We start from the raw sequence: 26,548 nt of genomic DNA, 5'->3' as shown, positions 1-26,548 counted from the left end.
TGACAAAAACAGGGCGCACTGTTTGTTGTGCATAGCATTTCATCATTTATTAGGGTTAAATATGTGTGTTGATTAAATCACCTTTATCATTTGTAGGTGTTTGCCCTGATATTCTTAGTGGGTAATTATCCTATTTACATTTCATAATTTTAATTTGATACTTGAGCTGTGTGAAGACACCCCTTCTACACCTCAGACCTAAGTGGGATTTATAAGCTAGCAGAGGGAGCATTTGTTGTCTACTCTGGTTCAGGGACTGCCCATCTGCCTGCAGAGAGCTCTGTTGCCAGATGGAGGCAGTATACAAATATGTGGTACAACTGGTCTGTGGGTCGCTCATGTTGTTGTTTTTCCATCAACCAGCCACAGAGAAAAGCAAAGTTACAACATAGAAAGAGGTGAAGTGAAACAGAGTAGTAAAAGCAATGAAACATGTCCACTGTAGCCACTCTCTGTGCTTTTCATTACGCTTTTTTTTTTATCTTTGAAGTTTTTATCTCCTGTTCCTGGTGAACTCTGCTGTTGCTCCCTTCTCTTTTCCAGCCCACTTGTCAACCAATCAGCATTCAGCAGATGCTTACATCATCTGCATCCAGCGACATGCAGTTAGGATCTTGGAGGACTGCACTGGAGCACATCTGGGGTGGGTGAAAACCCTTCTCCCCCCTCTGCCCAAATGGAAATGTGTACGCAGATGGACATATTTGCGAGATAATAAATCCTGCTTTACACTGTTGCCATTTCAATACTTGGGTATAAAGAAGGGGAGGTCTTCATTTGTTTTTTTAGAAGAAAAAATAAAACAAATCTTCTGTTCTGTTATCAAATCTTAAGGATATTGTACGCTTGGTTTGAGGCACTTTTCTTGTAGGACAAAATTGTACTTTGGTCATTGCCTAACTTAGACAGCTAACAAAAGACCAAACAACCCAAGTCAGGCTAATAAACATTATCAAAAGCTGTGCTCATGATGCCAGCACCAGGCTACACCCACCGCTGACCAAATCCCATCACAGAGATAGTTCACTGGGCTCTAAATGTCACAAAGCCAGTGTGTCTAGAAGGCAATCCAGGGGTGAGTTAGACACTGGGCAGCTGTGGCTCTTTTCTCTGGCAGCAGTTCCAACATTGTCAAGAGAAAGGAACTGAACTGTAAAGCTTCCTCCCGTGACCACTCATATTTGTCCAGCAAGATCTCAAACAGGCCCCATGGTTTCAGCTTTGAGATGTGTCGCAGATGTCCTGGAGACAAGGAAAACGGACCAGAACACTTTTAGGAAGGAAAAGATGAACTGCGTAAGAGAATTAAAAAGAGAGTTAATTAAATAGGTAAAACTTTCTGTGTCAAACTACAATAAAAAACAAACAAAGTGATCGCACAATGACACAAAATTACCCTTAGAGTTGAAATATCGTTTAGAATTTCTCCCTGAGAGGGCAAACTGTGATGGAAGAGGTCCTAGTAGCTCAATGATGTGGGCAATGTGATCTGAAAGGACATGAGTACACACCGTACTATAAGCACATAAATCAAGGACAAGAGAAATTTGTGTACACCACAAACCTTCCTCGCGGGAAAATGTGGCTCCTGACTGTGGGTCGAACAAATAGTCCCCTGTGGCCAATTCAAAAGCCTACACAGAGAGGGACAAAAATAAAAATGGTTGTAGTGAATCTATGAATGTCAATGAGATGTGTGACCTTCATTTCTTTCTTCTTTTTTTATTTTGTTTTTACACTTATATCCAGGTACTTAGCTCACCATGCAGGCAGTGCTCCAGATGTCAGCGGGTGTGCCATAGTCAGCACCAATCAGGACCTCCACAGAACGATACTGACACGTCTGGATGTCTTCGGTAAAGTGTTTGTGCTGGCAACAAGATAGATGAGCTGCATACAAGGCTGCACAAAATCTCTCTATGTTAAATTAAAAACCTGTGACCCTTAATCTATATGCACATGGTTGTGTAAGCCAGCGGTCCCCAACCCCTGGGCCCGGTCCGTGAGTCGTTTGGCACCGGGCCACAAGAGTTGAGGCTCGGGTGTGAAATGTATGGTTTTCAGGGTTTTTTATCGGTTTTTAGCATGACTTTGTTATCGTTTTTAATCGTTAACTCTGTTTCCTGGGTCTTTTCACGTGTGTTATGAATAAACCGGTACTGGTTTTATTTTGTTGTATTTATCCGCGACACCTTAAAGGCCGGTCCGTGAAAATATTGTTGGGCATAAACCGGTCCGTGGCGCAAAAAAGGTTGGAGACCGCTGGTGTAAGCCACTGTTATGATGATGACGACAGACCAGATTATTTCAATAATTATGATAAATAACTATTCTTAGGAACAACTGGAATTTAACATATTAGCATGCTAACATTTACTGACTGGCATTAAACACAGAGTGAAACTGAGGTTGATGAGCATGTCTTTATTATTTTATTTTGTTATAAACATAACTTTATCCAATAATAGGAGTAAAAGTTCATGAATGACCCAAGTTATTAGAGTTCGTTCAAAGGGTAGTGAGGTTTTAGTACGTCCAGAGTTTGCGTACAGTGCCATACGTACAGCCAGGGTGGGATTTGCTTTGGAGATTTGGTGATTTACCCTCTACTCTGGTCTATATGTTCGTCACTCTAATATATTATTATTACCTTCCCACCACAACCTTCCTGTATAGGGTTATGATGGGGTGATAGAGAGAAACAGCCGCATTCCTGAGTGATTAAATCAATCCTAACCTGATCGTCATCTGTTTTGTCACAAGTTAGAATCGGTGATCAACGATGCTGTACAGAATGTTAGCCATTTTCACACATTAATTAACTCACAGTTAATTGCCAATCTCAGTAAATGTAAGGGAGCTGCCCCCATCCGTGTACAAAGATTTGCAGATGTGCATAAAGGAGGGGTGATTTTAATCTACTATAGTGGAAATTTTTTCTTTTTCAACAACATTTTGTGCTGTTGAATTTTGAGAACTTTTCATCTTAAAGTCAAATGGCACAGCTACTAAAATAGTTCTAAGTTGCTGTGTCTGAAGAAGAAGACCTGAAACTGAGAATATTGGACATGTTGATTTCTGTGTTCAGGGTGGGACTAATCCTGGTTCGTGCCCTTTGGATCCATGCACCTGCAAGTGATCAGCTCACCTGTTCCTGTTCCTGACTTTCTCTAACATTCACCCTAAACTTTGACAGTTTTGTTTGTTTGTGCTGTAAATAAACTTGTTAAAACAATCCGCCTGAAGCCCTGACAAATATCATTTAAAAAATAGTCTTGTGACACTGCGGCTATATGTTTATATTCAGAACCCTTAAAGATTATAATTATTCTATAGACATTTCATTGACAGCAGGGATAAATACCATAATAGGCTACAGAATAATTTTTCATTTTTCTTGCATGCTTTTAAAATGTTACCATAGAAAACAGCATCTTGATCTGTTTTTCTGACTCGGACAAATAAAATGGAAACCATCAGTTGTAATGAACTGCACAAGATTGCTACATACGCCTCTCTTAAGCTACATGTCAGCCCACACAGTCTCACAAGCGACATATGGCAGCTGTGTTTTCACCACAGGGCACTGTAAATATGGCTATCATGCCGTGCACCTGCTGCATTGTATCATAATGATGACTTAGAAGCATTTTTAATGCACTCGTGTGGCCATTTATGAAACAGAGTGCAGTTTACTTCAAAGTTCTGAGTGTGTTTTGATTAAATGTGGGAATAATACTATAATATCAAATACTTAAAGGTTTAATAAAGCCAGAATCCTGAAGCACAAAGCCCTGGGCAGTTGCAGCTGAATTTATGGTATGACATAGACCAACTCAACTCTAAACTCCGAAAGGCAACAACCGTGTGATCTGGAATTCAGATATTCTCTAGAAATCAAAAACAAACAGAAACATATTCCCTAATAAAAATAAATTCACTCACCACCCAGCAGGCATTGCCTAGATCAGCAATCTTGATGAGGATTTTGTCAGCATTGTGAGGCTTCAGTAGGTCCAGAATAACATCTGAGTCACTGGTGCCTTAAGTACATAAAACAACATGACAGCTAAGAAAGTACTTTTACTACTTACGATCCATGTAGCCTTTCAGTTTATGTAAACACACAGCCCAAAGTACAGATTTGAGCCAAAATGCAAGTTTCCACAGAAAGAGGAACAAACTGTTGGCTTTAGAGTTACTTTCCCTCCAAGAAATCTTCTTAGACTCACCTTGTGGACATGATGGTGAAGGTAGCAGAGAATCTCTGTCTGCAGTCTGATGTAATAACAATGATCTGGATCCAGAGACAGCAGCATCTGTGCTGAGGTCTGGACACGAGCAGAAGGAGTCTCTGAGGCTGTGTGCAGCTAAATTCAATCTGTCTTCCAACAGCAGAGTCTGTCTTCTTACAGTGATGTTAGAACCTGTTAGCTTAGAGTGACAAGTGGAGCCATGGGTGCTAGAGGTAGCACCGACAGAAACGGACACATCAGGCTTGCCTCGTCGGCTTCTGTCTTTCCTCGTCAGTCGCTTAATTGGACTTCTGGAAATCCTGCTGGACTGTAGGGCACAGTCATACGTGGAAAACAATCAGCAGAGAGCATGGACCGAAGAAATTAATAAGAAATGTGCTTAGTGATTTATCACAAATCCATGCCTGCTTTGTGAGATCCAGCAAAAATGCAGAATAATGCAACTACAAGTGATGTTTCATATTCTATTAGTACTTAAGTGCACAGACAACAGTGGATGTATTTAGCATTGTTTTTATATTTCATACCTCAGCAGTGAATCATAAAGTTTTCACATGATTTAGAGCAGGTTGCTGACAACAAGCTATGGTGAAACCACAACAGCGGCTATTGGAAGGACATCAAAATAACCAGTTGTGTCTGCTTACTGTTTCAGCATTGCTTAGTGCCCAGTCCTGATAGTCACAGTAAGTTGCCTACTGTAGAATATATACCATAAGTAATACACCATAGGAGCTGTACTCTCTAAATACATGATAACCTGCTCTTTACTTGTCTGTACTCCACTGCAGTGCATATATTGCAAACGCCTCTTTCCAGTGTCTCTTTAGGATGAGAAAGGAAGAAAAATACAGTAGAATGAACACATATAACGTGCTCTCCAATCTCTGCCCAAACTCTCTGTAAAAGTTACACACACCTGAGTGGGTAGTAAGAAGAAAATGCTGCAATATGAATGCCATAATTATTGATTATATGAATGTTACAAATGCAAAAAAACAGGCAGAGCATATTTTCTGACTGAGGTGAAGAGGCCACAACTGCTCAGCAACTCAGCAACTGCTGATAAAAATCAAGTATGAACAGTAACTTTTCCCATATCCACTCACTGTGGATAGAAGTCTCAGTGTAGTGTGCTTGTACAGAAGACCGGTTGTTACACAGTTTGACAAAGATGAAGGAGCTTATAGGATGCATCAGTATAAAAGCAAAACACCAACTCCATCTTACCCACTCCCCAAGAGTGTGGAAAACCCCAGTCAGCTTTCCGAGTAACTTGGGCGCACTCTAAGTAAGTCAAAGTATAAAAGTAAAGGTCATAATACAATCAGAGCTGAATAAAAATGTATTAATAAGATAATAATATCAGAGGAATATATTTCATATTGCACACCTGTTTTTCTCTGGAAACTGTGTTCACTGGCAAATGGAAAAGCATCAGGAGGGGAAAAAGGCACAAATGTGGTTAAGGTACTTCCCGAGACACCATATAACTGAGTCATATGTAGGCTAATTATTAGCACAGCATCGCTAACCTGAGGTGCTGGTGAATACAGGAGACCTGGGCATCTGCCACAGCTTGGTGTCGGCCGCGAGCTTTTGAACATAAACCTCATCCACTCTCAGAAGGATGTTTTCTGGCTTGATGTCTGTGTGAATGATCTTGCATTTAGTGTGCAAGTAATCTAAACCCTGAAGAACCTGTGAGAAGGAACCGTAATCAGATCACTGACATAGGCAAAGACAGAACATCTTCTGTTTACAGAAAAACCTCAAATAGTGGTCATAGACAGGGGACCATTTCAAAGGTTGGAATAAAGGATTGCACAAAACCTGTCTGAGGATGCTCTTAACGCAGGGAAGAGGGAGGCCTGTGTAGTTCGATTTGATGATCCACCTCAGCAGCTGGTGCCCAAGAACCTCCAGAACCATGCACACATCTGTTGAGCAATTAAGGACCTGCTTTTATACCACAGAACCTGAATATTACACCCTGGGTATTTAGAAGAAGCCAGAATACACTTACAAGATCTGCACCACTCAATGAAATACTACAAGTTGCGGAGCAGATAATTGTGATCGACCATCTTTATAAAGGATACGCTCTCCATTCACTCCAGTCACCCTGAAGTCATCAATGAGCTGGACTATGCTGTCTCGTTTAGGATCTTTGGGGTCGCTGTCTCTTACCTGATGATTAAACAAGTACGTATTGAACAAAAATAAATAAAAATGAAGAGGACACATGATTTCATAGCATGGTGACATTATTGTGACTCCACAGTGATGTACATAAAATAGCAAAATGATCGCAGAAAACCTTTGCAGTTCATTGCACCACTAAACATGCTGATTACTCAGACTTCTGCTCGTGGCCAGACTAAGCCTAACCCTAAGCCAGTTCTGTTACACGAGTGTTTTAAGAGCACTCCAAAATGACTTGAATCTGACAGCAATGTGACCACACTGACGCATTTCAGAAGTTTGATCTCATCCAGTGCCGTCTCTGTGAATGTTTGAGCACTCTTCACCACCTTCAGAGCCACAAATTGCCCTTTCCTGCATGCAAACAATTATGTCAGTGAGTTACTGGATCATATTGATAATTGTTGTGTAAAAAGTCAAGTGGACCAAACCTGTACTTACACCATATCCCAGCAGAGCCACACAGTAGAGAAATGACCCCATCCCAACTTTTTAACAACTTGGTAACGGTCAACAAAAATGTCTCCAATCTCTACAGGGTAGTAACCACCTGCAATGAAATACGCAGCAGATGTGAAAATTGAAGATCTCAACCAGGGGAGCTGGATTTCAGGGTCGGTGTCTTACCTACCTATGCAATAGTCAGCAGGATTCTCCTGTTGCTCATCGTAAAATCCCTGAGGCTCAGGTGAAACAGCATTCCTCTGTACAGTTTGAGGGCAGCGGTGATCCTGGCTAGGCTTACGAGTCCGTGCTGTGTTAGAAGTGGCGTGGGTCCTGGTTTTGATGGGTGGATTAAAAGAGTTTGTTGTAATCAGCGCTGCTATCGTAGCAGCATACGATGAGGACATGTTTATCTGGAGCCTGATGAACTCGAGCCCAGCTGGAGGAGGGTCAAGAAGACAGCAGCACTCAGGAAGCTTATAACAAAAATGTATCTGCATACGTTCAAGAAGGAAGGAGGTCCTAAATCATTTCCCGCATGTGTAAAGCAAGAGTTCACTGGCTTGGAGTCTGGCAGCTGGTTTGTATTGTTAGCTACTGAGTGCAGTAGGTTGCTGCAATGACATTTTAAAAGAGCCAGTGAATGCGTATGATTATTTTTAGCTGGATGAATGGCATGTCAACGTAAATAGCTCGTGACACCAGCCAGCTGCAACTGAAATCTTACTGATATTGCATGAACTGCTGCAGTGCAGGAGCCACAAGCAATGGCAAACTAGTCCATTTTACTTCACATTTGTACCACAGTTACAGCACTTCAGTTTCGGCAAGACAGTAAAACAACTAGACATACATGCAGGCTAGACTGCTCTCGTGGCATTCAACAAATAGCTGAACGTTGTGTGTGTGGTTATAAAAGTTTTAATTGGTGGCTGACACAAGAGGAAATTTCTAAAAGTCACTTTAAAAATTACTCTTTTTTTATTTTACCTTTTTTAGCAACGAATGAAAAAAAATTCATCGGCTCACTGACAGGAAAGGAGCTTTAAACAGAGAGGGGAAAACAGCCCTTTGGCTTGCTTCCTCTTTATGCTGCCTAGCTAAAGATTCTTCTGCAGTGTGTGACATTCACATATGTCTTTTGTAAGGTATTTTGTATTGTACATATGATAAATTTGCCATTTCTTCCTCGAAAAGACTTATTCCGAAAGGGCTTTTTTTTTTCCCCGTGGGAGACGTCGAGAGTACATCAACTCGGAAACCGTTATCCCTCTCTAAATACCCAGCCACGTTCAAGGAAGAAGCAACTTACCGTTGTGTGCAATGTATCCACTTTTAGTATTTGTAACGCGGGAAATGAACGAGCCTGACACGAGGACATTCTCAGCCCGCTCTCCTCTGTGCGACTGGAAAAACACACTCAGGTCCAGGAATAGCAGCCTGCCGCTCCTGCTACCAGGGGCGCATCCGGATTTTTTTCATAGGGGTGGCACACCAGAAACACAATTTCCAGTTTTATTATGTTGTTGTCAAATATAGATGACTTGAAAAATATGTCAAAAAAGAGAGAAAGAAAATAATTATATGCCTAGTTAATCTGCTGATATTAAAGTTGATATTACTGAAAATAGGTACAAATGAAAACCAAATAACATTTTGAAATCCATACTAATGTGTTACAACTATTGATTGAATGACTGGAAGTCCCAACCATTGCTTTAATGATTCATAAGCAGAGTCGAGCAGAAGCTTAAGACTCTGAGAGAGTGCTCCTGCCTGCATGTAGCAGACATGCATTTCTGACAATATTATTGCTATCTAGCGACTAGCTCGATTTACAGAGGTGGTAAGGAGCTTGTCTTCTTATTTCTTTGTATTCAACTTTTCAACAAATTTTCATTTTGAGAAGAATGCTACTCAGTATGTTCCTGTAAAAAAAAAAAAAAAACACAAACAAAAAAAGAAAACGCAGTAAAAAGTAACTGGTGATTACATGCATTGGAGCAACAGGAAATGTAAAAAAAAAAAAAAAAAAATGGATATTGCGCTTATGTCTGTGAAGGTTCTCAGTCATCCAGGTCATCGTAGTCAAAGGAGCTTGCAAAGAAAAGCGTCTGGACTTCTTTAAGTTGCTTGAAGACGTTTCACCTCTCATCCGAGAAGCTTCTTCAGTTCTAATGTCAAATGGTGGAGAGTCCCAGATATAAACCTAGTGGGGGGATACTCCCACTAGGTTTATATCTGGGACTCTCCACCATTTGACTTTGCGCTTGTGCTGTGCAACACTGCAAATATATATATATATATTTTTTTCTATTTATTTTTAAAAGTAAATACAGGACCAGTATTTACCAGTACTGCAGATACTTTAACCTATAAATCAGAATCAGAATACTTTATTGATCCCTGGGGGAAATTATTTTGCATTATTATATGCAAAAGGCAGCTTTTGTAGGGGAGAGCAGTGCGCCATGATTTTGAACATATTTTAATGACCACTAAATTGTTGTGATTTTTACTTTCTGCAATACTTCATTAAAACAACAAAATCCTCCTTTCATCTTTATTTTAAACTAGGGTTTTGTTTTGTTTTTAGACATTAAATGTAAATGTGCCTCCAAAGCATTTTGGGTCAGTTTTCATTTTTCACAGTGAATGTGTGTATATTTTTTCCATTTCCAAAAAGATAGTTTAAGACATTTCAGTGTACTTGGAAAATAGGAAATCCTATCACACTAGCACTAATCAATTACCAAGAACTGCACTGGTGTTGAGGTTATACCATTTTGATAAATCCACTTATCTCTTCATTATATACTCTGGTTAATAGTTTAGAAGTGGTAGGTTTAGCACAGAGTACAACCACAGGTCATTTTCAGCACAACTTTGCTGCATATAGTACAAACACATTTGAATTTTGATTTCAACATGACACTTTATTTAGATCTCATACATACAGAACAGAGCAGGCCTTGTTTAGCCTAACTTCATAGGCCTGGTTATAAAGAGAGAAGAAAAGAGAAAACAGCTGCACTTAAATATCTTTTCTTTTTTAAGAAATAAAGAAAATATAAAGTATAACCAAATATTAAACATATCACACAGCTTAATGAAATTTTAAACATACATTACTAATTCCTGCACTGATGAGAAAGGGCTACAGTAGATGGCTACAAAACGTTATAGGTTCATAAATATAATATAGTTTGAATACATTTGCTTTAGAGCTAAATTTATATTATTTCTTTTGAACTTAGAGTACATTATATGAAAAATACCTTTATGACCCCCAGTGCACAGCAGTTTGGTCTTTGATTTCAGTCTTTAACAAGCTGGAAGGAGCTCTATGAAGCAGGAAACAGAGGATGTGAACCCATCAGACAGGCGTAGACACGAGGTTCATGTTCCACAGTGTGCTACAGTTTGTAACTGAGCAAAAACATCACAAGCACACACAAAAGAAAACTACATTCAGATGAGTCTGAAGATCAAATACAGAAAAAAAGGCAAAATCATATTAAAACCATGAAAGAAACATGCTATGTTGTTACAACAATACAAATATTTTCAGTTTACTTCTTCTGGTTTCTGTAGTGTACATTGCAAAATGCTACCCAGGCTGATTGTGAAAACAATGTAATAATGCTACTGATATACAAAGATACATGACACAATGTTAAAAAAAATATTTAAAAGAAAGCAAACATGTCAAACAGATTCCTTACAAATACAAACAGCATGTATTCTCACAAAGACATTTACTGGTATGAGACCTGCTCACACCACCATTCAGTACTGCAGCGGCCCTATTCTGGTCACATGGTCATCCTCAATTTTTTATAACCAATTAAATAGTTCTCACTTGGGGGGGAAGTGGGGTTGAAGGAGTAGGGCAGGTTATTTTGATTATACTTATTATGCGGTTAGTTCGGAAAATTACATTGTTAGTATGGGAATAGAACATTAGCTTGAGACTCATCAGTACAAGCCACTATGTACAGACCACCACCCAGACCTTCAACAGATGTTTGAAGACCAAAAAGAAAAGAAAAACCTTCTTATTGACTGTTATCTATCTTGGTGACAATTTCACAGGGGTTAAGGCTTAAGATGTTCATAAAGTGCTCTGTATGACAATCAAATCCTCCGCAAGTGAATGCAGAAAAAAAAACTAATTTGATACGAGTTATTTCTTGTCACACAGTCAAGTGCTACTGCCATACAGAAGGTCTCACTACAGCCCTAAGGTTTGTCCTAAACTGATCTAAGGTCAGCACAGAGAAGGCTACATTTATCAACCAGCACTGAGCTGAAACCCCCAAAACACCAAAATACAAATGACATCATTCCAAATACCCAAACTGAGTCACACTGTGATACGCTTTAGTCTGATTTTTAAAAACTAAATCTCACACAGTCTTAATACTAGCAACTTTAAAGTTTTTCTAACCAAGGTTTAGTTTTGATATTAAACATTTAGGCACTCCTGTCTGCTACACCATTACGCTACAGTTCATGGCCCACTTCACTTTTATCAAATATGAAAAATACAAATGGCTGTGACGTTAACGGCAGATGAGGACTGAAGCATGTTTCTGCGGTTTATATAATTTACAAACACACGTTCACTGGCATGTAATACGTCTCAAATGATGTGAGCTCATAACATCTTTGAATATAACATGGTTAATGAGCAATAAATTACCTCTTTAATATAACAGTTCTTTATATCTCAGAAGATACAAAATAGTACTTTACAGCTGTATATATTCTGTAAAAAAGTATATCTCGGCAGACTTTTCAGGATTTCAGGAAAGGATCTTGCCGTTCGCGTTGGACCAGAAATATTTATATGTGAAGTAGAGTATGATCATATTGGTATTAGATGCTCTGCAAGTCAGCACCCGTGTACAGCCACAAAACACTGGGGTTGACATTGATATTGGCAAAAATCAGGTATAACACAGGGAGCTTGCCCAGGCTTTTTCCAACTTTACAGCTACAGTTTGTCATTTACTTCAGTCTCTTTCTGCTGAGGTGGTCATGTTTTTCAATGCTGCTGAGGTCACATTATAATCAACTTGTGTGTGGAATTAAACTGATCAAAAGAAATAAAGCGAACACTTGAACAATTTATAACATTGATTTTTGTTGTCATTTTGAATCCAGCCTTCAGAAGGCTTTCCAACTATATTGTTCCATTATTTTGTTCTCAACAAATTACACAGTGTGTGTCATAAAGACTTTCAGTTTGAATATTTAATTCATCGAGATACAGCATGTGATTTAAGTGTTCCCTTAATTTTTGGAGTAGTATATCGGAGTCCATGTGAAGCTACACTGTTTTTGCGTATGTAGTGCATTGATGTGTGCATGAGTGCTGCTGCTGCTTCAGACCAAGGTGCCTGGGTCAGCACTGGGCTCCTTTGGAGTCACCTCTTGCATCTGTGGATCAGATGTCTCCTGATAGAGAGAGAACTCCATCGACCTGTGGGGGGAGGTAAAACAAGTCAATATTGCACTCCCAAAAAAATAAAAAATAAGAGAGGAAACAAATAAACACCACAAGAAGCATGCAGTAAAACCACTAAGAAATTAATTTTCTTAGGGCCCACAAAAAAAGGGGAAAAAAGTGTGCAAGACTATAACAGAGCTTGGAGAGGCCCATCCTTGGAAGCAATCAGGAACAACAAAGAGTGTTGGCATGACGCTGCCAGCAGCAGGCGATAATGCTGACCAAGCCCAAAAAAATAAATAATAAAAAGAAAATAACACAGTGTCAGTTGTAAAAGAGGATGATAGATGGATTGGCTGAGGGGCAGAGCGAGTGTAACAGCACCAGCATCTGTTGGAAGCATTGCTGCCAACATCTAAGAAGACAGACAAATCATCTGTAACACACAGATTTCAGTAATGCATCCATGCTGTACATAACCTTAAAATCCAAGCATGAAAACAACTGTGTCTTTAGGAAAAGTGCAAGGTTTTCTGAGTATAAACATCAGCTAGTGAATCACATTTAAAAAAAATACTGACCTTCCATGGAGAGGGTGGCCATGGAAGCTGGCTGACTGGGGTATCTGAGGCCTTTGGAGGTTAGTTGGTTCACCTTGAACAGACTGGGCCTGGTGCACCAGTGGGTGTGGGTGTGAAAGACGAGAGATCCCTGCCTCGTGACCCTTTGGGGCAGCAGTAGGATAGCCAAGAGCATTCCTTAGGTACCAGTCTCTAAGGCCCTCCAGAGCCAGGGCTTTATGCAGGCTTCTTGTTGAGTCTTCTGGAGTAGGAAGAGAAAACTGTGGGGGTCTGCGGTTGAAGGAGGGACCAGACAAATCAGTCTGGTAAGGGTGCAGGTTGGGAATGGATGATGTGGTGGTTCCAGAAACAGGAAGGGGGGACTCGTACGCTGATAGTAGAATTGCATCTTGGGGATGTTGCTGCAAAGGAATAAAAGGTCCACAAGATTTGGTTCTGGTGACCTTGACCCTGCGTAGTTCAGCTTGGGATCCTCTAAGGACCATGGGACTGTAGGGAGGTGCAGCACTGGGAAGGTGCACCTGGGAATGGGAAAATCCATTGGCATGGGGAGGCACTGCTGCAGTGGATGAGCGAGGGGAGGACATGTCTTGCCAGATCCTTCCTGTGGACTGGTACAGATGGTGCTGCACTTGCATCCTCTGCTGTTTTCCCCAGATATAGTCCATCAAAAGTTCGTTGTAGCCACCGCTTGCTCCCCTGCCACCCATAGACAGACGCATTTTGACTTGCTCAACAGAGCTGTCCACATGCCCCTCGGGGCTGCCCAAGTGAATATGCCGCAGTTTTCCATCTGTCAGCGTCTCCGAACTCTTGTAGGGCCCTCCTCTCTGCGGCATGCCGTTTCTAGGGGCTGGGTCGTCTGGAAGGCTCGATCTGTCCAGCAGGGCCTCAGAGCTGTTGCTGCGCCTGGCTCGGGAGCTGTACGGACAGCTGCGGCGGTCAGAGGAAGAACCTTCTTGAGCCAACGGAATCATGTACGGCACATCCAGGCTGCCAGACCACTGTTTCAGCCCATTTCCACCAGATGCATCTGACCTAAGATATGAGCACAGCAAATGAGCACAGCAGCAGCGCAAAGTAATCAGAGAGGAAACTAAAGAACTTTAGATACAGCAGAGTGAGTGACAGCAGCTTTAAGCTAATCCATGTAACTGAATTTCACAGAAAAGTTACCTTTTAAAAAAGGAAAATTTTTTATGCCAAAAGTCCAAAGAATTAAAAACCTTTGCTGGTAGCTGAATTTGACATTAATCGCAGTTACAACCTGAAGTCTCTGTCTTCATTTGGCTAAGTCATTAAGCCATTTCCAACCATACAGTTATCACAGGAGGCGGGAGGTGTGCAGCATCAGACAGAAGCAGCCCAGCATCACAGATTACCTGACATGAACGCTGATGGGAGCAGTTCGGGCCAACATAGGAGTTGCTGGAACACTTCTGCCTTCAACGTTAGAAGCACTTCTAGGTAAAGAGTGAGTTGGGCTGTGGAAGAAAACCAAAAAACAAAGAATCACAAGATGCAATTAGCATTTGTAACCCACACAATCCTGATCATTTACTTTTGTGTGCTTATGCTGTGAATGTAACAGAGCAGGCAGGCTGCACAGGGTCACCTTAAGATACACACCTAACAGAGCTAGTGACAGAGTTGCGTCGTGTCCTCATCTCGTAATAAATCTCCACTGGGGATAGCTTCCTGCTGATTCTGTGGTCAGGGCTGCCTGCAGTAAGTCGTGGCTGAGACAGAGATCGCTGGTCTGCAGCCACGCTCGGTGAAGACTCTGTAGGAGGAAGAACAACAAATCTTCTTTTGATGTAGTCAACTTTCAATAAAAGCCTTAAAAGTGCAATTTTTGGTGCAGAGCATTAATAACACTGCATATTCTCATGTTTTAAGAATGATGTTGGGTCAGAGGTTCAGTTATTTCTTTGGTGAATGTGGATACACACGGAGACTGTTGACTCACCATTGTCATGGGATGTTGAATCTGACATGGAGCTTGTACTCTCTGACATGACAGTGTCCTCTGAAACACAAAGGATATAGGTCGTAGGCAAAGCAGCATGACACCTGGTGGCTTAGGTAAACAAAAATGCAAAAGTGCAAAGATGATGTTTTCAGCATTGTGCTATTGTTATTGTGTAGCTTTGGGGGGGGGGTTGTTCTTTAAGTGTGCAGGTGTGGGATTAGTTGCCATGGTACTGTACCTGTGTGACAGCCCCGATGGACCGTTCTTTTGCTATTTGGAACGTTTCGGTCTGATTCCGAGTGTCTGTACAGAGCACCCGTGAAGATGGCTTTCATCTGCTTTCTTTGGGCAGCCTCATCCTGCTGCCAGGGAAAGTCACCCATGTTAGACTGAGTATACACACACACACACACACACACACACACACACACACACACACACACACACACACACACACACACACACACACACAAAACGGTACAGCTACTGCGTAAACACAATTGATATTCAAGGTGTTGACTTACCTCTGCCTTGGCAATGGGCGCTAGGCCAGCTCTCCGCTGCACCAGCGGGGGTTTCTCTCCTGTCTCCAATGGGAAAGCACGTGGCAATTTCCCAGTCAGCTCCTGTAGAGGACATCGATTAGCCCCCGGTTACTGAAATCCTTCTCACTGGCCACTGAGGTGCAAACTGTTTCATAAAGTCATAACCATTTAACGGATTACTTTAAGTCTCTTAAAAAAAATAAAAATAAAAATTCCTTAAATGGTCAAGATATGGCACGAGATATATGCCAGCAATAATTTGGCTGCGTTTAGCATTTACCTCTAAAGCAGAACCATAACTCTGCAGTTGAGAAGTGCTTCAGATGTCTAAGTAAGCTACACTGACAACAGAGCAGACAACTTCTGAATCCATAAATAGGCACACAGATAGAATGAGTCACCATCCAGCTGAAAACAGGGACGTGTTGAACAGCTGTTAAAGAAAAGCTGAGGCAGCTGCGGATTCATTAACATGCACTGGCAGGCTCTCAGAAGCAATCAAGCAAAGATTTTGTCTGTGAAAAATATCCCCTTTTCAACAAGTTGTTAGCTGCAGCTGAGCTCAGATGTTCACGTTTATTCTCATTTTTACAGAAGACTTAAATTTGCTGTTAAACCACACTGCAGCTATCCACTCATCGCTTGAGGTGTACGGAGAGAGAATCTAAGCTGAGCTACGTTTCGAAGATGAAGCGAGATCGACTCACAGCTTCCTGCAAACAGACTTGTTTGAGCTCTCCCACTCTGGCGTTGAGGAGAGCCTCCAAGGCCTGCTTCCTCTCTTGCAGACTTGCGATCCTCTCAGCCTGCAGCTTGCCATCCTGGCAGCCTTGAACATCTAGGAGGCACAACGCATGAAAGTCACTTTTGCACACAGTGAAATTCAGATGTGGACTCAAACTGGCAGTGATTTCATTAAAAACGCAATCTTGTGGGTTATGTTTATACTGTATCACAGTGTCGTGTTTTTGAAGGTGTCTGTTCTCAGAGTGCTCTGATAAGATTATCTGGCAGCTGTAGTGGCAGTATGTGAACAAAAGGTCTTCACAAAGACAGATGTTTTTTCAGCTGGCAGTTCCCTAGAGAAAAAACTGGCAGGAAAACAAGCAAGCTGATGGTTTCTCAAGCCTTTTCAGACTTGTCCACAGATGGAAGTGTGAATCCTTACACTGTGAATAGTCATCATTACTCACCAGGAGCCCCCAAACCCATGGATGTGATCAGATGTCCTTTGACCTCCATGTGATGTAATTCTGGGGACTTTACAATTCACGCTCTCAGCCACACCCTCACCTGAGAAAGAGAGATGAAGGTTTAAAATGTATCATTAGCCAGCTTTGTGTTATCTGGAGGTACAAGACACAAATATTTTAGAAATCTGCCAAAAACCTGTTTGAAATATACCCAAATGTGAGCCAGTACACTGGACTTATGTGAGGAGTTAAGTAAATCAAATGGGCTGATTCTTATATAGCGCTTTTCTACTCTCCTGGAGCGTTTATATGCCACACTCACCGGAGCTGTTTTCTATGCTTTTTAACTAACATTCATACTCCAGTGGATGCATCAGAGAGCAACTTGGGGTTAGTATCTTGCCCAAGGATATTTGGCATTCAGACTCAGGTAGCCAGGGATCAAACCACCAGCCTTCCAATCAGTAGACTGACCTGCTCTACCTCCTGAGCTACAGCCACCCCAAGCATTACATCCAATCACTGAAACTAATTTTTCGGTTCAAGTATCATGAAGTAACTGTAACTGAGCACTGGAAATAGCAGCCACAGCACATACATACATACACATATACTGTACATACGTGTATGTATGTATGTATGTATGTATGTATGTATGTATGTATATCGGAGTTGCAGAAAGGTGCGACAAAGAAGGTGCATAAGAAATACAGCAAGCTGTCCATACCTGAGGCCTTGGAAACTGCCAAGCAAAGACTCACAGCCTTGGCCAGCCGCTTGAGGAGGTACACCAGAGAGATAGAAGGCAGGAGAATAAACCAGCTGTTCTCCACAGAACCAGCAAAGGTGTACTCTCAGTGGCAAGGGAACAATAAGAGAACAGCACCACCAAGGCTGGAGACGGAGCAATACTGGAAGGGCATATGGGAGAAGGACGCAACCCATAACGGCAATGCTCAGTGGCTAGTGGATCTGAGGGCAGACCACAGCGAACTCCCTGAACAGGGTCCAGTAACCATCACAGTGGCAGATATCCAAGAACGGGTCTCCAGTATGAAGAGTTGGACAGCACCAGGCCCCGACATGGTTCACGCCTACTGGCTAAAGAAGCTGACTGCACTCCACGAGCGCCTAGCAGCACAAATGAACCAGCTGCTAGTTAACGAGAGACACCCGGAATGGCTAACCGAAGGTCGGACGGTCCTGATCCCCAAGGACCCCAAGAAGGGACCGGTCCCCTCCAACTACCGACCAATAACCTGCCTCAGTACTACATGGAAGCTCCTGTCAGGCATCATATCGGCTAAGATGAACAGGCACATGGGTCAATACATGAGCGGGACACAGAAAGGAATTGGCAAGAATACCAGAGGCGCAAAACACCAGCTACTGGTAGACAGAACAATCAGCCGAGACTGCAAGACCAGACTGACCAACCTGTGCACTGCCTGGATTGATTACAAGAAGGCCTATGACTCAATGCCCCACAGCTGGATACTGGAATGCCTAGAATTGTACAAGATCAATGGGACCCTAAGAGCCTTCATCAGGAACTCAATGGGGATGTGGCGTACTAGAGGCCAACTCCAAGCCCATAGCACAAGTCACCATCAAGTGCGGGATCTACCAAGGAGATGCTCTGTCCCCACTGCTGTTCTGCATAGGCCTGAACCCCCTCAGTGAGATCATTAACAAGACTGGCTACGGATACCGACTACGGAACAGAGCAGTTGTCAGCCACCTCCTGTACATGGATGACATCAAGCTGTATGCCAAGAGTGAACGAGACATCGATTCACTGATCCACACTACCAGGCTATACAGCAATGACATTGGAATGTCGTTCGGACTGGAGAAGTGTAGTCGGATGGTAACAAAGAGAGGGAAGGTAGTCAGAACTGAGGGGATTGAACTACCAGAAGGCAACATTGCAGACATAGAGGACAGTTACAAGTACTTGGGGATCCCACAGGCGAATGGGAACCATGAAGAGGCCGCTAGAAAAGCTGCAACCACCAAGTACCTGCAGAGGGTCAGGCAAGTCCTGAGGAGTCAGCTGAATGGTAAGAACAAGATCCGGGCCATCAACACGTACGCCCTGCCCGTGATCAGGTACCCTGCTGGGGTAATAGGCTGGCCAAAGGAGGAGATAGAAGCCACTGACATAAAGACAAGAAAGCTCCTTACCATGCATGGAGGGTTTCACCCCAAATCCAGCACCCTGAGGCTGTACGCTAAGCGGAAGGAAGGGGGCCGGGGACTGGTGAGTGTCAGCACCACAGTCCAGGATGAGACAACGAACATCCAAGAATACATTGGGAAGATGGCCCCAACTGACCGAGTGCTCAGTGAATACCTCAGGCAGCAGAAACCCAAGAAAGAGGAGGGAGACGAGGAACCATCATGGAAGGACAGGCCCCTGCACGGTATGTACCACCGGCAGATAGAGGAGGTGGCTGATATCCAGAAATCCTACCAGTGGCTGGACAAAGCTGGACTGAAAGACAGCACAGAGGCACTAATCATGGCAGCACAAGAACAAGCTCTGAGCACAAGATCCATACAGGCTGGGGTCTATCACACCAGGCAAGACCCCAGGTGCAGGCTGTGTAAAGATGCCCCAGAGACAATCCAGCACATAACAGCAGGGTGCAAGATGCTAGCAGGCAAGGCATACATGGAACGCCATAACCAAGTGGCCGGCATAGTGTACAGGAACATCTGTGCCGAGTATAACCTGGAAGTCCCGAGGTCAAAATGGGAGATGCCCCCAAGGGTGGTGGAGAATGACCGAGCTAAGATCCTGTGGGACTTCCAGATACAGACGGACAAAATGGTGGTGGCTAACCAACCGGACATAGTGGTGGTAGACAAACAGAAGAAGACGGCCGTAGTGATCGATGTAGCGGTTCCGAATGACAGCAATATCAGGAAGAAGGAACACGAGAAGCTGGAGAAATACCAAGGGCTCAGAGAAGAGCTCGAGAGGATGTGGAGGGTGAAGGTAACGGTGGTCCCCGTGGTAATCGGAGCACTAGGTGCGGTGACTCCCAAGCTAGGCGAGTGGCTCCAGCAGATCCCGGGAATAACATCGGAGATCTCTGTCCAGAAGAGCGCAGTCCTGGGAACAGCTAAGATGCTGCGCAGGACCCTCAAGCTCCCAGGCCTCTGGTAGAGGACCCGAGCTTGAAGGATAAACCGCCCGCAGGGGCGTGCTGGGTGTTTTATTTATATATATATATATATATATACACATACACACACACACATACACACACACACACAAAAAAAAAAAAAAAAAAGCATTCGATCAGATGGCACAAGGGTCCATCAGGGGGCGCTGCTGTCCCTCTGCTCAGGTATTTAAAAACTGTATCACTAATTACGAGTTAGTTTCTGTAACAACAGACTTGTGGGAGAATATTTGACTCAGAAAGAGAAAAGACAAAAAAATGTCTTAGATCAGAAAAAAAAGGCACCAGGTGATAGCAACAATTTAAATGAAACCACAATAAACCCAGTTATGACGGTATGCAAGATTATAAATTTAGGATTTAATGAGTTCTAGAGAACATTTTGAGAGTAAGTTCATCTAGAGTCCAAACATAACTTGCAGACTAGGCCTTCTGAAAGAGAGTAATACTCTAAATACTCCAAAATTAGCCCTTGGATGCAATTAGTAGCCAATTAATTTGCAAAGAGAAGGAAAATGAGACGAGATAAGTAGCATTAATAATGTATGGACAGATACAGAGGGAGAAATCTAATCCCTGTGTGTTTCATGCCTCACAAGCTCAAAGCTACCATCACAAAAAAAGCAAGAGAAACAGAGCCAGAAGCAAAGTGTTGGAATAAGTAACAAAGCCGGCGAAGAATGCAATCAGTGGCATTTCCTCCAAGCGACTGTCATAAATGTCAAGGTTCACACAAAATTCACATCATTTTAAAACTTCTACATATAATCATCTATTTATCTGTTGAGAAGGAACAACAGATAATCGGGGGGAAAAACTAAGACATGTACTGTTTTTACTAAACTGTTGCAGGTGAGGCTCGGTTCATATACTCTCTTCTACATAATGGAGATTCATTACAAACAAAGCCTCTTCCCTAATGCCCAGTAGAGACTTGACATCCAAAAATAGCGATCGCGTTTTCTGCCAAAACCTCTCGCTCGGCGTTGCTCACAAATCGCTGCCGTAAATAAGCATCCTGCTGTCTTCTTGCCAGTCGAGTAAATCATAAAACGGCTCCATTCAGCCCACAAATCTAGATGGAAGGCCTCAAGGGCTGGATCAGAATTACCATTTCCAAAGATTGCTTCTGCCAGTGTCCCATCTTTCAAAAGGAAACATTTATCTATCAGTTAGTCTGAGCAGCTGTCTCAGAGCTCTGCTCAGATTTTTGGCTTTTTTTAGGCCAGAAACATTAGAGTTCTGTTTTCCTGCCTCAAACAACACGACGCTCACTTTCTGTGAAGACATACTTGAAATACTTCCAGAGTTTGCGTTGGCTCCTGTTCTGGAAGTGAACCAGTAAGTGCTGTTTGCTCCTGTACATGCGAAAACCCCCGCATGCTTGACCTCCTATTGACAGACAAACAGGAGCCTTTCACACAAGCAAGTGGCAGACAAAAGCTCATCACATGAATCCTGTTACACAAAAACGAGTTCATGATGATTAAATTTTCAGTTAATCTAATACACCAAGTGGGATTTTCACCTGGGAGTGTACAAGGCAGTGTCATGTCTGTTCTTTGTTGAACAGCCGAACAGTAAACCCACAGAGAGAAGCAGTCGAGAGGAGACTGAGACATTTGGTATTCATCTGGACTGTCGCTGGGCAGCTGGAGCCAAAAGGCTGCCATGCCCCTAAGAATGGCTTTGTCCAGCAACCAAAACATTTCCAAGGAAATTCAGTGCAATCCCCCCCTTTTGTTTTTGTTAAACAAAACAAAATGTGCCCACTCTGTCATCATAAAAACACTAAAACCTCAGTCCTCAGTGCAGATATCACTGGTTCATCTTTGCTACTATAACAATACGTCTCACACTTCCTTTTTATAGTCTTACAATGAGCATCCTAGCAAGAAACAACACATTCTTCCTCTTACTTAGATAAAGTTTAATTCCTTAGCAAGCTGCATTTAATTTATGTCCTGAAGAAGGAATTCAGTGCCACATAAATTGGGGACACCAAATCATGAAATAGTGTGTGAAATAATCTGTTCTGTTTCTGTTATGCAGTTGAATAGCAGCTGAAATATGGCAGACATGTTTTGGCAGCGCATTATGATGACAAATTGAAGACCTCAATCAATGTGACCGTAATGAAAATGGGCTTGAAACTTTCAATATCATTTTTTTTGTGTAATTACTTCACAAATGGATAATTTTCTCAGTTATTTGTAATTGTTAATGTCAGGTTGTTTCTTCAGAGTAATGTCTTTGAGCAAAAATTAAAATCATTCTGCAATGGCCCCTTTCTGTGTTTTGTGCCTGAAATTTTTAACTGTACCATTAGTTTTGTCCACAACAAACCACAAACCAACTAGTACATTTGCTTTACTTTGAAATAATAGGAATAACTGTACATTCCAGCTTATTACATTAGGGTGAAACCCACCTGATAACCTCCAGTTATTTAGACTTGTGGGTAAAAGCGGCCTATTATGGGAGGGTTAGCAGACATGGCTAACAAATACCTTAAAGACCTTTATTCACCATCCCTTACCCACCTAAATGACATCTATGAAATGTTTGTTGGCTGGTTGTAGGCTACTCCTAATTTTTCCTGCTGTTCAGCAGTGGTTGAACCTACAGTGCATCTTGTTATAAAGGTGTTTATAACTACAGAAAGAATGCAAAGACACCACAATGGGGCTATGGTTAAAACACCATAGCAGTAATCACTGTGTAATAGCAGCTAGAGGAAAGGTGAAGACCAGTTGCAACAGATCCACCATGGCCACACGTAACAGATAACACACCTGAGGGGATCAGATGCATCACTACCTTAAGTTAAGTGCCAGCTTTGTAAGCACCTGCTGTGCAGAGGCACAGGTGTGACAATACAGGACTGCAACACACTTCAGGGGGGGAAGCATGAGTGAGATGGTAAATGCACTACTACATGAACCCTTTTCCCGACATGACATACGTCTGATGCTTTTTTCCAGCACTTTCTATCACCCACAAAGGAGTACAGCATCTTGCCCAAAGACACTTTAACATGGAGACTGGAGTAGCTCAGAATTGAACCACAGACCTTCTGATTAACGGATGACAACGACCTCCTGAACCACAGCCGCCCTCACAGAATCTGAGGAGATATAGATTTTAAACACCACAGCTTCAAACACTTGTTGGCCGAGCATGCGTATGGGCTGTGGATGGTGGTACAGATAGCACTGAAGGAACCGTGTCGATGAAAACATGAGCCGTGCGATGAGAGCGAGCTGCCCTGTGCAGCTCGTATCACTCAAATGCAAATCGAGGAAGAGTTTAATATTCTAGACGGGCTAAACACTGAAGCCCGTACCGTAGCTCTGATCCTCCTGTGTCCACACAAGGAGCCATAATGCTCTCTCGTCAGCTTAGAAGTGATGCATATTAGCTTGAAATATTCACAGCAAAGCTACATTCCTACAGACAACAGTTTTATGCGTCGTCTCCCTTGATAAACACGATGGCTCTCGGCTCTTAAACAGATTCACTCTCTCTCTACTGTCAGCTTTCATGTGGCCCAAGAGTCCTGGGAACAGGAAAAGCTATTGTTGAGAATTTATAATACACATATTCAAGACTTAAAACTACAAGTCTTAATACAGTGCGGCAGGAGCTTTTGCAGCACCACCATATGCTGCACAGCAGGTTTATTGGTCTCTTTCAACAGGCGGCTGTGGTATAAAGGAGCAGCTGAAACCCCACCTCCAGCTAACTATGGGCAGGTGAGGCCAGCAGCCCTCATGTTGACCGCTGGTGTTGACACAGCTGCTGCTGTTGTCAACTTACACATGTGAACCAGAGGAGGGTTACAACTACACAGCTCCTGTTAGGCTAGCATGAGGATCCCCCGCTGGTTCCTGAGAAGTTAATAGGCAGCAGACAGTTAAAAACTACAGTTTGCACCACTGTCTGTGTCAGTTGTTACAAAGCAGTGTCTCACTGCTTTCACTGGTGCACCAGGACAGCATTTCTCCGTGTCTAAAGCCATACTGATCTAATCTATAGGAGAACAGTAATGCAACTCCCAAACATTGACTATCAGACCCCAAGGACCCTGTAAGGATGGGATAGAAATGTAAGAAGGAGGAAGATGTAATTTATGATTCAACAAAGAAGAGATTGGACAAGGTCAGACATACGGCTGATTCAGAGCTGCCTCCACCTGAGCAACCCCTGGAACTGTGGATGGAGGGCTTATGCAGGGGTCAGGTGACCCTCCAACCAACCCCACGCACCAATGTGATCTCTTCGTTTTGCTCTCTATATCCATGAAATACTGATTTATAATGCACTTATCAGCACAAGGCAGGGCAGCTTAGCCAAGGCTGACCAATCGTATAGCTCGTCCTCTCTCCCTCCCCGGGCCTTGATGCTCACCTTTGTATGTTTGACACAACTACCACAGGCAAAACAAAGCAAAGCCCAGTGATTGCTATCCACCTGGATTCCGCTAAGCTGAGGTTGGAGGAGAGGAGGGTGCAGTAATAAAGAAAGGAATGTGACTCTAATGTCCGAGGGGATTATTGCTATACATTTTTCCTTTGGTCTGTAACACCTGGAGGGATTTCTGTATGTCCAACGCTGTTTTTAATGCTCTGTGGTTTGCTGTAATCCACTTTGCTGATTCTGGAAAGAGTTCAGTGCTTTTGTTTCGCTCAGACTTATGAAGTGCAGCCACAGCAGCCACGCCATTACATTCAATATTTACACACTAAAGGACCTTGATCTGATTTTTTTGTGTTTTGAAGAAAAGTAGGTGAATACGCTCCCCCATCTGTAGTACTACAGTCGCTTGATCAGACTTTATTCCTTGGTTCTAGCAACAAGATACTTTAGATGAAGCTAAATGTTTCTCATTTTGACTCTATGTCTATGTGCTAGTAAGAAGTAGTGAAACGACTAACCAGATCAAGCAGCCAGTGTTTCTTTTCACACTCTGTACTTAACGTGCATGTTTTGTCAGTTACCTACTACAGAACTACACATTCAAATTTGTGTCAGCCCATGTCTTAAGGGGATTGTTTAAAAAAAAAAAGAAAAAATATTGTAACCTTGATGCAATGGTATTAAATGTTATTAAAAAAAATGCAACTGTGACAAAGCTATCTGGGTCAAAGTCCACGTCCATGGAATGTGACTGAACTGTACTGAAACACAACAGCCAAAGGGAGTGCTTTGTACTGTACAGGCGAACAGAAACACTAACATGACTGGTTTCATCCTAATCCCTGTGATCAAGAGGAAACTGAGCATGAGAATGGTCTCCCAGCACACCAACCCCTTTGCTTGTAAATGTCATGTCCCTGCACTAACAACTGTAAATAAAAAAGGAGCAATGAGCATAAGGCTTCAAAGGAAAACCCTCTTGTAAAAAACAGAGGTGTTTCCCAGAAACGCCAAAAGGTGGACTACAGTGACTCGCTGTAAAAGGCACCAACACATTTTTACGAGCCCACCCCACCAAAAGGGATCCTGACGGACAGGCTCGCTCAGGGATCTGTTAATAATAGGAGCTTAACGCTGCTGCATGTGACCGAGCAGTATTAATAAATGAGAGGAGTGAAGCAATAAGGCCCAGGAGACGGCAGTAACAAGATGTTCGGGTCTGTTTTTTTGCTCCATAACAATACAGCAACAGGGGAGAAGTTATGCATTCCCGGGAAGCTTGGCACACATTTTCACTCCTTTAAAAATTGAATTTGAGACGTTCTTGCAGTTCTGCCACCCCCTGCCTCCTGACGAGCGTGCCACACAAACGACCCGTTGCACTGTTTTCTGGCACAACGCGTACACAAACGCAAGGCTCTCACTTGATGCGGTCCTTGCATTCATCGTACGGACATGTGATTTGGCTCAGCATAAAGCACGCGTTCGCACATCCAGTCTGCGCTGATCCCCGCATCTGCATAGCCGTTGCAGACGGCGGCGCACCGGCTGATAATGAAACGCACCGGACTCATTATGGAAGCGATAACACATCGCAGGTGTGTCACAGCCCGCCACGATGACAAACGTCTTTTCACACGAGCTAAATGCGTGAACAGATGCGAGGACGTTTTGCGGACTCGCGTTTAGGCCGATGCATTTCATTTTATAGAGAATATCTCATTTTTTAAAAAAGCCGTACTGGTAACTATTAATTAATACGCCCATTTAGGATGGAAGAGGACATATTGGAGCAGAATCCCCTCTTACCAGAGAGCATGACTGATGCCTTGCGAGGTCTCCATGGTTCTCTGGAGCGAAAGCAGGGGGAGGAAAATCATTCCTGCTTGTTTTTATTGGCAAAATGTGCGGAGATCCACGGAAAAGAGCTGCCCGTTCATGATGGTTCACTATCCCAATTGTAATTCACCAGCAGCCTCGCGACCTCCGCTGCGTCGGAGCTCTGCGCATCTCAACAGACCTGCTTTCTGCGCGGCATGAAAACGCTCTCTTTCACACAGCCAGCTGACTCCAACACGACCACAGCGACGATGCCCCTCCCCAGATGGTACATGCCTTCAATGTGCGCCACTCGATCCGCTAATAAGAATGTAACCCAGGTGTTGCACAGTAGCGTGGATTCATGTGCAGCATTCAAGGTAACCCTCTCCAAACCCCCAAGAGACTTTTCCAGATTTAAAAATTGATACGTTCAACTCGAAAAATTCAAATAGTCGTTTTAGTT

General features: G+C 42.8%; 2 protein-coding genes across 7 annotated transcripts; both read right to left on the bottom strand.

The window, feature by feature from the left end:
* Positions 1 to 21: 21 nt before the first annotated feature.
* LOC113022910 (SRSF protein kinase 3-like) lies at positions 22 to 9,083 on the bottom strand. 5 transcript variants are annotated; one of them, XM_026168836.2, is made up of 15 exons: positions 8,218 to 9,082; positions 7,093 to 7,344; positions 6,903 to 7,011; positions 6,728 to 6,815; positions 6,359 to 6,446; positions 6,090 to 6,196; positions 5,792 to 5,957; positions 5,650 to 5,675; positions 5,487 to 5,543; positions 4,233 to 4,563; positions 3,946 to 4,043; positions 1,763 to 1,870; positions 1,565 to 1,634; positions 1,397 to 1,489; positions 22 to 1,242 (listed from the first exon to the last, which is right to left on the bottom strand). In XM_026168836.2, the coding sequence occupies exons 2-15, from the start codon at positions 7,310 to 7,312 to the stop codon at positions 1,058 to 1,060; spliced, it is 1,746 nt and encodes a 581-aa protein (XP_026024621.1). In that variant the 5' UTR covers positions 7,313 to 7,344; positions 8,218 to 9,082; the 3' UTR covers positions 22 to 1,057. The 5 variants fall into 5 exon arrangements, with proteins under 5 accessions (XP_026024621.1, XP_026024620.1, XP_080157567.1 ...); XM_080301440.1 differs by having other exon boundaries at positions 1,076 to 1,292; positions 8,218 to 9,083; XM_026168835.2 differs by having other exon boundaries at positions 1,397 to 1,634.
* Positions 9,084 to 9,820: 737 nt separating this feature from the next.
* Positions 9,821 to 26,322, bottom strand: ccdc120b (coiled-coil domain containing 120b). Of its 2 annotated transcripts, none has more exons than XM_026168830.2 (10): positions 26,074 to 26,322; positions 16,652 to 16,751; positions 16,166 to 16,296; positions 15,438 to 15,539; positions 15,152 to 15,275; positions 14,911 to 14,970; positions 14,571 to 14,724; positions 14,324 to 14,425; positions 12,942 to 13,979; positions 9,821 to 12,393 (listed from the first exon to the last, which is right to left on the bottom strand). In XM_026168830.2, exons 2-10 carry the CDS (start codon positions 16,698 to 16,700, stop codon positions 12,297 to 12,299), a joined length of 1,857 nt encoding a protein of 618 aa, XP_026024615.1. In that variant the 5' UTR covers positions 16,701 to 16,751; positions 26,074 to 26,322; the 3' UTR covers positions 9,821 to 12,296. The 2 variants fall into 2 exon arrangements, with proteins under 2 accessions (XP_026024615.1, XP_026024617.1); XM_026168832.2 differs by having other exon boundaries at positions 15,152 to 15,272.
* Positions 26,323 to 26,548: the final 226 nt, after the last annotated feature.

Source organism: Astatotilapia calliptera, chromosome 5 (genome assembly GCF_964374335.1).
Source record: "Astatotilapia calliptera chromosome 5, fAstCal68.1, whole genome shotgun sequence".
In the NCBI taxonomy this organism is placed as follows: Eukaryota; Metazoa; Chordata; class Actinopteri; order Cichliformes; family Cichlidae; genus Astatotilapia; species Astatotilapia calliptera.
Note: the sequence above shows the minus strand (reverse complement) of the source record. Positions and strands in the feature narration are given on the sequence as shown.